Source organism: Cariama cristata, unplaced genomic scaffold (assembly GCF_000690535.1).
Source record: "Cariama cristata isolate BGI_N322 unplaced genomic scaffold, ASM69053v1 scaffold39546, whole genome shotgun sequence".
Taxonomy (NCBI): domain Eukaryota; kingdom Metazoa; phylum Chordata; class Aves; order Cariamiformes; family Cariamidae; genus Cariama; species Cariama cristata.
Window position 1 is genome coordinate 35,509 of NW_009623368.1, and position 11,010 is coordinate 46,518.

At 35.6% G+C, this 11,010-nt stretch overlaps 1 protein-coding gene across 1 annotated transcript in view; it reads right to left on the reverse strand.

Annotated features, from left to right (window-relative positions):
- ASPM (asp (abnormal spindle) homolog, microcephaly associated (Drosophila)) overlaps positions 1-9,709 on the reverse strand; it is a gene marked incomplete at its 5' end in the record, with an annotated part of 29,416 nt that extends 19,707 nt beyond the window's left edge. The window contains 11 exons of the mRNA XM_009702706.1: positions 1,337-1,422; positions 1,501-1,646; positions 1,742-1,917; positions 2,621-2,751; positions 2,830-2,971; positions 3,508-3,575; positions 3,732-3,977; positions 4,843-4,989; positions 5,774-5,875; positions 7,832-9,185; positions 9,566-9,709. Coding sequence (XP_009701008.1) covers positions 1,337-1,422; positions 1,501-1,646; positions 1,742-1,917; positions 2,621-2,751; positions 2,830-2,971; positions 3,508-3,575; positions 3,732-3,977; positions 4,843-4,989; positions 5,774-5,875; positions 7,832-9,185; positions 9,566-9,709 — 2,742 coding nt within the window. The remainder of the gene's footprint in view (positions 1-1,336; positions 1,423-1,500; positions 1,647-1,741; positions 1,918-2,620; positions 2,752-2,829; positions 2,972-3,507; positions 3,576-3,731; positions 3,978-4,842; positions 4,990-5,773; positions 5,876-7,831; positions 9,186-9,565) is intronic.
- Between the last annotated feature and the right edge of the window lie 1,301 nt (positions 9,710-11,010).

Below are 11,010 nucleotides of genomic sequence, written 5' to 3' on the forward strand. Positions count from 1 at the left end.
TATGTCACCAACAGTCTGACATGTCATGCATTCTAGCAGCTGGATGCAGAGGTTTTAGACATGGCATTTTAAAGAGAAACTACTCTCACTACTTAGCAACACTTGCCACACTGAATCAGTAGTGGGTAATCTGGACTTGCCAGCATAGATGGCAGTGTCTGCTACCAACTGCTTCAGATAAAAAAAAAACAAAACAAACCCGCTTTCCCACTGTTGTGTGTAAAACAGTTACTTCATTAGTTAGTAGCTGGGGGAAAACAGGGAAATTCCCTGAAACAGCCTGGGTAATTTTACCATACTATCAGAGGAAACAACAATTTCAGAGTCTCGCCTGTATTTCTACTAAGTCCATGTACCACTCCTCCTCATTTAAGGGATTCTGAGAGGACTTGAACTTGTGGTGTGATAGCATGAGAAGATTTGGAGAACAAGTAGCATATCCACAGGGTTTGGATAAAGCTACCGCTCATGGAAAGTATTTCTTTAATCAGAAGCAATGCAACTGTGACACATGCATCAGGAGAACTAACTGGGGGAAGGTAACTACTCAATACTGTAACAGTAGTTAAGAAAAAGAGAGTTACATTTGATTTTTATTATGTTCTTCTGGCTCTCTGATAGCTCTGCGGCTATAGTCTTTGAAATTCTTGCTTTAGATATAGTCAATTGTACTTATATTCCTGACTACTTAGTGGTGAAATTCCATCTCAACTTGCATCTTATTTTACCTTTCATACTTTATGTTCCTTCCATCTGGATTTGTCAGCTAGATACTTATTTTCAAAAGAGTAGCCGACTCAAGTTAACTCTTAAAACAGTCTTAAGAAAACTATTTTTGCTTCCACTAGTAATTTTTACAGTGGCTTTGAAATGCCATTGCAGTAATGCCTACAAAACCTTTATTCTTATTTAAGTCAATTTCAAATTGACTGCTGTTACAGATAAATGGAAAAAAGTAGAAGAGCCATAGCTTCAGAGCTTACTCTATAATTGACTATCACTGTAACCTCAAAATGTCCTTTTCAGTTTACCAGCATTTTCAGACCAACATTATTTTACTTTAAATTATCCATTCTGTTGGTATACAGTATAAACTCAAAAGTTAAGTTTTTGCACAGTTAAAGCGTTATCTAAACTGTATTGTTAGGGAACAGTTAGCAGAGTTATGTAGTTTGCATAGCACTTTGTACATTCAAAGCGGACCATTTCACAGTCTAAAATTTGATTAGTAGAGGCTTTCACAGACAACAAATATTCCCGAAAGACATGTGTTTTCATTATCGCTCATTGGTAACTAGTAACAAACAAACAATCAAAGTATGTAATTGAATAGTACCTGGAAGGCAAAGACAATTTTCCACAGCAGTGCTAACGTTTTTTCTCTGTGTCTATCCACAATATCCCTGGAGTCAATTGAAGCACCTATCAAATAAAACAAGGAAATAAAGTGTGCACTAGCCCTCCGATGCGCTTAGAATAACCCTGATTTCTAGGCCTTACCACTTTCATCTTTCAAGTGAATTCCTCGCTCTTTAAGGACATTAAGAACAATGTCAACATTATGCATCTTCTGCAGACGACTTATTGCAGGAACTCTCAGTTGTTTTGAAAGATTCCAGTTTTTGGTGAGAAGTTCCATTGTTCTCCTAACAAAAGGAATTTCACAGTTTAATGCCTTAGCTGAGCTCATATTAAGTATTAAAGAAAATAAATAGTTCAAAATAAGCCTGTATCAACGCACACAAGACGAATACCACATTGTAAGTCCACAGCCAGATTCGTTACAGCAAAATCAAATTCATCAAGTGGAGTTTGAATATGACTGACAGGTAGTCCTAAGAAACCAAGATGGCGGGAAAGGTCACCTTCACCACTCAGGAAGTCCCGAGAAAATGCAAGCAGAAGGTCTTTGCTAGCCTAAAAGGGGGGGAAAAAAAAAAAAAAAAAAAAGAAGATAATCTTAACACTACAATATTTGTCAAGCAGAATATAATTTTCATCCCTTGTCCCCCTAATTTTATTCCATATTTCCTTGCCTAATACTTAAAATGATAATTTTTATTTATTTCTAGCCAGTTCACACAGCTTTAATTTTCATTGTACCTGGCTACCACGTCACTGAAAGCACCACCAAATTCAGGAATACTTTTTTCCTGTCTACATAGTGCAAACCCAAGAAAAGTGATTTTATTTGAAGGTAATATATTTGTTAATCAAAGCCTTTGTATGACAGATGTTGCATAGTCTTTCTTATTACAGCAAAATAACAGGAAAAAAAAAAATACAAACAGAAAAGCCCAACTGACTTGCAGTTTAAGATCAGCTGCAGTATGCTAGAGTGATATTCAAAAATAATGCAGAAGCTTAGCTTCAGAGAGGGAAGCCAGATAATGCAAGATAATGGAGTCCTTCCTCCAGGACCAACACCTCAAAATTTTCTTGGTAATTCTTCTACACGACAGTGAGATAATGTGTTGAAAATTTTCACACAAAAGGCTGAACAGCCAAGACTTGTTAAAGAAAATTACATACTCAGTTTTTAAATAAATAAATAAATAAAAATTCTACATTGAGTCTTAGGACAAGATTGGAGGGAGACATCAAATCACAGCTCTCTTACCTTGAACTCTGCATCCTTACAAAAGAGGCAAGGGTCATGGTCAATCATTCTGGACCGTTTGGCACGATCCAGAAAGCAAACTAATAACAGCAATTTTTTCAGTGTGAATTTTGACAGAGCTTCTTCATGACCTAAAAAGATAGAACCCATTAAGCGATAGCTCAAAAATTAAGTGCTTAAAATAATGTATTTTTGGAAGTAATAGTTACCTTCTCGGTAAAGATGAGGCACAGTAGGATGTCTGTATTCAGCTGCAATGTCAGGGTTCCAAAGCAAGCGATTAAGGATAAATACTGCTAAACTCATAACATCATTATTACTCTCCAAAGCTATCAGTTCTCCATAAACAGTCTAATATGAAAGGTGGGGAAAAAAAGCAGAACCATTAAAAATTACTTTAAATACTATGAGGTTTTTTTGTATAACATACATTACTAAAATTCTGAAGTAGTAAATGGTAATTAGACTCTAAAAATCAATCAGTTTTTCAAATCAGTCACTGAGGGATAAAAATAAAGGAAACTTCAGAAGATCCAGTCTCATTTCAAAATATGTATGAGCATCTGCATCTGAGGAACTTCCTTAAGACAAACACATTTTTCTCCAGTTTAGTAAAGAATAAAACTGATAGGAAACTGCTTTTGTGTTATTAGTCAGGGAGTTAACTTCCACCTTCCTTGATGAAATATTTTCCTTTTTAATAAGGTAAGCACTTTTTATAAGCAAGTCTGTTGTAATAATTTTAGAGACATAAGCATGCTATAACTGAACTGAACTTAACTGAATTAGTAAAACAGAAAATACGAAGAAAGCCGAAACATCCCCTACTAAAAAAAACCTGCTAGACATCCTTTAAACTGATTATAGACCACAAATTCTGCACTTACCTCCAGACCTATACGCAGCCACAAAGGGTTGTAAGATAAAAGCCAGTTAAGGACTTTCTGCCTCTCTCCTGCAAGAGAGCATCTTCTAATATTACATCCAGCAAACACTTCATATTATAGCAAAAATTTCTATCAATCAATTTTAGATTAAATCAATTTCGTGTGAGAATAATCCTTTTTCTACTTGCAAGAAAAGAGAGGATGCAAAGTTTTAGTATTCTTACCTACATCTTTCCAGAGGTGTCTGTCTCTACGAACTAGCAAACGCCTAGTTTCAATCTCAACTTCCAGCTTCTTAATAGCTTTAACCATTGTTTCAGATGTAAACAAACAGCAAGCATCACGTCGTAACTTATTCAGCTTACGATGAGCCGTATAAGCTTTTAGAGATGCTTCATCTTTCGTTGGTGCTTTAGGAACACTGGTTTTATGATGGTTTTCTTCTCCCAGGATAAGAGCAGCTGCATTTACTGTTTAAACACACACAAAAAATATGCATTTACATCTCAAATAAAGGTAGCTTTGCCCACCTCATTTATTTTTTTCCTCTTCAAATTCACATTTTGTTATTTTCTTTCTAATGATTTTGTCCCCCAGGAAGCTTATCAGCTGTTGCACTAAACATATATTGTCAAGCACACGTATATTAGACAAATATTTAATGTAACATCACTTATTTCATAAGCGAGAAGTGCTAGGAATTCAGTTTTAAGATCAATTGTACTATCGTCAATTTTTTAGATTGAAGTTAAAGACAGAGTAAAGTAAGTTACCATCATTTTATTTAAGTGACAGCTACAATGTTCTTCAGCAGGTGGGGATTCCCCACTTAACACCCACTGAGTGCCACAGCCACATATTCCAGTGTGTATTTCTTGTTGCAGAGCACACTCCCCATTCAGGTGTGTGGTCTGCTGTGCTTGGTGTGAGCAAGTGTGCCATCCACACTTACCACAAGGGGAAAACATGACCCTGAAAAGAGTTAGATGGCTATAAAATTCTGCTGGGATGGACAGCACTGTCTCCAATGTAAGAACTGCTTTTGGTTTCACATGTTCCACGTTTTCTAGCACAACTGCCACTGAAACACATTATCAAATACTTGTTTTATGATTATCACAGTATTAAGTTAAAGGCCAAAAGGGGAAACACAGGTGATAATTAAAAATTAAAACCCAAAAATCTACTCTTATCTAAGAGCTTAATCCTACACAAACTAAAGTGACAAGCTGGAACTAATGTTAAGCTAGTACTACTATTCATTAATATTAATAAAGTACATTACATAATGTTTAGGAACATTAAAAGACAGAGGGAAAATTCTTGCACTCTTACCTTGTGAGGTGTTTGTTTTTACACTAAAGTCATCAGGGGTAAGTACAAAATTTAACCACCAGGTGAAACCTCGTTGCTGCTTCTCCTTCCAACGTTCATCATAAAACATGTTTTTAGCAGCAAAAGGCATTGGGTGCCTAGGGATGACTGAAAAAAAAAAAAAAAAAACCACACCAAAAAAAACACACACACAAAGGTAAGAAAGTAAGTCTCTGTAGTTCTTTAAGTGCTTAATAACCAATATACATTTAATTGTGGAAAGCATTGACGTTTGACACTCCATTTAGCACTACAGCAGAAAAAAGCAGATTGTTAGAATCTTCAGTGACTTGCAGGTCAGCCACCATTAAATAAATTTCAGCCACAAAACACAAATTAAGTTATTAAAGCACTAGAACAAATATAAGATTTCTGGAACCCAGGCCATTTGAAACACACATCTTGGGGCAAATTCAAGTTGAGCTGGATTACATCCAGGAAGAACCATTTTCTAGATGCATTTTTATGATCAGATCAATTTAGTATTATTAGCTCTGCAAAATTAGCATCTTTTTGGTATGAAGTTTTCTCTTCTTAGGTATTCTTTTGTTGTATTAAAATGTTATCAGATATGGAAGAGGAATTTCACTGATAACCATCAGTCAGCTGGGAACATATCTGTAACGTAGCTTTTACACTTATAGGCAAAACTGGAGGAAAGTCACATTCACCTTCAGGCAGCCACGTGTTGCAACCAATTTTCTTATGAGTAGTCAAAATGGAACATGAAAGGCTACGCATGTTTTTCTACTAGATATTGATTCATTGCAGGTACAATCTTCTACTTCATCTCAACTCTAACCAGTTGGGTCTTACTAATCACTAGCAGTACAGCAATTGTGACATTCAGTTCAATGTATAGTGTTTTACTAAATACCAGAAGTCTGCCTACCTGTCTTCAGTGGTTTCACAAAGGTCAGGTGAGACTGGGCCAATCCAGGGATAGGTTTACTAATTCTGTTGGTAGTTTTAGGTGCTTTCTGAAGTGAAGAACCTACAAGCATTAACACACAAATACCAACAACAAATATGTCAGTGGAAGTTAACATATTAAGGTTCATATCACTTATAAAGCACTGAACTAGAGTAATTCCCCATTAATCCATGCAAAATACCAATAATCCCCTGTTGATGGAAAAAGTTAAGCAAACCAGTTTGACTACAATTAAAGGGGAAAAATAGTTAAGAGTAAATAAGTGCTATTGTATTCCACAGTTCTTCCATATACTAAGGAAATGTACTGTTTGCAATTCATTATCATACGGCTAGAAACACCAAGCTAATTGGTAAAAACATTGGTTAGAATATGTGAAAGTGTGTGTTCTACAAACACCTGGGGTAAGAGGCATGAATTTTAGGGCTTGACTCATGTCTTCCCACAGTTAGATTGCATACCACATTGATATGCGCTTCAGAGCAGCCTGACTTGTGTTAGTTTAGGCATCAAGGCACTAGCTAGTAAGTATTATCCACCACATAGCGGTAGAAGGACTTCAATAAAACACAAGGAAAAAAAGCAGATCTAGGCTTTCCAAACTCTCAGCATGCTAAAATACACACTTCTAGTGCAACCATTTTGTTATGTCGACACCAAACAAAGGATTAAAAAGCATGCTGTTGCAGATGGACTACAGTTGCTACCTGACAAGATGGTACTTCAGAAACGAAAAAGATGGAGATCATAAATTATAGGTTGCACTCTCCTGCTTAGCTGAAGTAATGTTTTTCACAGAACATTCACTTCTAGAGAAGCAAAGAAGTCATTCCACTCCCTCATGCACTTCTAATAAGTTATAAATATATTCTTACAATTCTTAATAAAGTTGGATCTCAAATAGGTTAAATCAATGATTGGTATTTCAAGGTTAACTTTTAGTAGTGAGACATGATTTTTCCTCGTGAAGCCTCGAGACAATGCCTGTGCAATTAAAAGAATAACAAGTTCTATTTCTCAAGAAAAATTGTCAAGAAGAACATAACTCAAAACTGTCATTATTTTTGTGTTTCACAACTAGGATTAAAAGACATCAAAGTTATTTTGGGCTCACAAAATACTTCATTGTCCAGCCCATCTATCCTTACCCCAATGGATGAATAAAAATAACCTAGTACATAACACAGCTTTTCCTGCTGCACACTAACACTGTTAGTATGTTATGTTTTCATGTAGACTTTCTTAAAAAGCCTGAAATCAAAGTGCGTTACTGAAAGCCCCAAATCAAACCTAGATCACAGAATCAACCATGTGAACTGAAGAAAGCAGCCTATGTTATTTTGATCTGCAAGCCATGATGAATTTTTCCTGTTAGTTAAATTGCAGGGACAGCGTAAAGATTCTGCAAATTAAATACATCTTTCAGTTACAGACCCTCATTCTTTTTGTATTCCAGAGCATATTAGGGGATGGAACATTTAGAAAACCCAAAACACAAGAAGTCAGACGCCTTCTGATCTTCAGATGGTTTGTATTGGCAAACTATAAAAGCAGAAATCTACACAAGGCTAACAACAAGCTAATTACAGACAGTAGAAAGCAGGCAGAGCGAATGAGACTTGGGAACTACATACTTGAAAACATGCAACAACAACAACAAAATCAAATATTCACAATGGTGAGTGTACATATGACAGAAATCTCACGTAGTGGCTAAGTTCCTAGTAAATTTGAATTACATAACAATGGCTCTGTTCAAGAACTGTCAGTTTTCCTGCTATTGTCATTAACAAGGTTTACAAAAGAATAAAGTAAATTTGAAGCCAATTACATAACCAAAACTCTGACCTAGTTTTCAAATTTTTAAAATGCAGATAATACCTAACAAATTGCAAAGGCCCACATTTCCGAGATATGAAATATTCCTGACTGTTGCTAGACAGTTCAGTTTGCTATACAAATTTAAGAATCAAAGGCATCTTTCAGAAAGTGGTAAACAAAGGAAATATGGCTCACCAGCTTTCTTTCTCTGCCCTACTCTCTCTCGGTTTGTGGGTTTGAAGGCTGATGGTCTCATAGTAGTATGCCTTTTGTTGTCCATGCTAGATGTAAGAGTTCTTTTTCTTTCCACTTCTTCCACATACACTGGAGCTGTACTATTTTCTACATATATTTCACTTTTCCTCTTACGACACGAAGAGGTTGATCCAGTAAGAGATGAATTTACTTTGTCATTGTAACACTTGTTTTCAGCTGAAATGGGACCTATAACTGGAAGGCGTTCAGATATTTCTGCTTTCGTATGTACAGGCACGACATTAGCACATTCTATTATTGCTTTACTAAGGCATTTTTTAGATTTTGGCTGCAGGGTTTTCATTCTTTTTTCTTCAGCAGCATCAGGCTTATTTTTTATGACAGTGGCAGAAAGAACTGGACGTTTTTTTCGTTTTTCTCTCAGAGAAGAATTTTGAGTCTGAAGTTCTTCTGTAGAAGGAAAACTGGAATGATTTTCTTTAGGTCTGTCACAATGAAGTACCTGTGATTCTACATTATACATCTCAAAGACTTCATTTAAGTTGTGTTCTATATCAACATGTGGTTTTGTCTCTACATGTCCATTTTCTTTCCATTTTGAGGGCAGGAATTTCTTTACAACATAAGTCTCTCTAGTAGACGGTATTAAAGCTGCCTCAAGTTTAGGAGTCTTTGATTGCTTATCTGACAAGCTGTCTTTCACAAATTGATCAGGTGACAGAATTGGAACAGGCTGCTCTATTAGATCTATATCCACTTGGTAATTGTCATTTACAAAAGTATCTGGACTTAAAATTCTCCTTGTACTTAAAACAGGCACAGATGCTGAGTGTTCTGCAGTGCAAACTGGTGAGAGTGTACAATTAAGAATTACTTCATCGTTTGATATTGGCAGTTGCGCTAATCCAGTAGAACTGTATGCACTTTCAGATTTTAATTCATTGTGCTCATTAACAAATTTATTGACATTACAGCTGCCTATTTCAGGCAACAAGTCCTCACTTACTGCAGCAGCAATATCCGAGAATGTAGTAGATCTTCTCATTGCAAGTGGTGTGCAAACAGTAGTACGAAGTTCCTCTAACCTTGGTGCAATAGGAGATACAGGCAATTTATTTTCTGAGCTCACGAAAGAGTAATTTCCTGGGGATATACTATTTTGCATTGTGTTCTGATTTTCACATGACTGAAGAGGGCTTCTAAGTATATCTACCTTCTGGGAAACTTGAAATGTTTTATTAACATTTTTAACTTTTGAAGTACTTTTTTTAACTTTTATTGAAGCAGATGTTTCTGAAGAGTTTTTCTTTTTTATAGTATCCCAAAGACTCTTCTGAAAGAGAACCATAAATAAAAGTTAGTATGCTGACTTTCTAAATACCTTTATGTGTAAAAGTGAACATTATTAGTGTATTCATTCGAAGTCTAAAAATACTACAAAAAGAACACCTAGTCCAAAATTCATCATAAGTTATTTCCAGGCTTGAAAACAGCTTTTTTGGTCATGTTTGAGTTTTGTTCTCTAAGCTGTAATGCTCCAGTATCTACTTTCTAATCCAGCTGAAGAAATTTGAAGACAATGGGCATTCCCACAGACAGCATCATTTATCAATTTTTAATTCTCCTTCACTGAATTTTCTACTAATAAAAACAATATCTGTGTCAGCTATGCCAAAGTAATAGAACTTAGACACATAATAAACACACACTCACCTTTTTCTTCAGAGGCTGCTCAGAAGCACCCAGGAGCACAGCTTGATGCTTTACAATGCCATTAATAACAAAAGTTACCAGTTCTCTGACTTTTCCTTCCTCTGATGGTGTCCATGTTACAGAAACAAAGATTCTTTGTCCTGACTATTGGAGACAGAGAAATGTTCAATATCTAGCACTTAGGTACACTTCTGTAACATCAAAGATAAAGTAATCAAGTGAGGAGCAGCATACAGAAGTAACATACATTCCAACAACATGAAATGATAAACAATTGTTAAATGTTTAAATGTCAATTTTTCCCCTCTGACATGTGAATTTAAGCAGCCTCTATGAAAAATGTTGTCTTACTGAAAGGGCATATACCTCTTAATGAAACTATAATGGAAAACAACGCAGAACGTATATAAATATAACACATAGTAGAAAGGGCAAGATTTGAGTAAAGGTAAGTAGAAGAAATTACATAATTTTTTGCACATACTAACCAAATAAGTCCTCTAAAGTAATTTTGAGAGAATTATAGTTGGACTAATAATCAGAGGTTAATTTTTAGGACCTTAGCTGAAACTAAATGCAAGTGTCAACTTTTTTTTAGTCAAATGACCTGCAAAGTTGAGATTTGACACACAGGTTCATTGAATGAAAATGAAGACACTGCAAATGAACAAGGAAGTCATGGAGCTACATATGATCTACGTAAAGATTCTTCATGCACAGTAACCTCTACCTAATAATTTCGGTGCTCTGCTGATATCATTACTAACAGATCAAAGAATGGTTATACCTCAGACAAAAAAAAAAATAAAAAAATCAGAAAGAGCATGAAAATGACCAATCTCTTGAACATTTGAATTAGGAGTTCTACCTCCTCGGGCAGATGCATTTAATGAAAACATATGAACCAATTCAATATGTGCTTATACAGTAAAGCCGGTCAATAATGGTTAGTTTTCATTAGCTACTACAGGAACTTGTTATTCAAATACTTCACAGCGAGATTTCGGCTTGTTTTTATCGGCACACTGTTGCAAGAGATCTCCAGAGCATTTGTTCCTCTCTCACAAAGACTCTGGCGAGTCCAGATGACTATAGATACACATTTGTCTAAATTGTCTTTTTAAAAATCGGCATTGATTGGATTAACCATAGTTTATATTTCCTTAGGAATCGTAAAGATTTATTCCTAGATTAAGCCTGCTTTGCTCTCTATTGTCTTATTAATTAACATGCAGAACAATGAATTAGCATCCTCTTCACATCAGGCTCCCTCAGCATTTTTCCTAAACTGAACAGACGTCCTCCAACTTTTTGAGAGGTCGCTTTGTAAACACCTCCTATTCTTCCGTCTCTGTCTTTAAAACCACATTCCCCGAGAACAATTAATTATTATTTTTTTTGCACCTTATTGCAAAAACGCCCTCCGTTGAGCCAGGATTTACTGC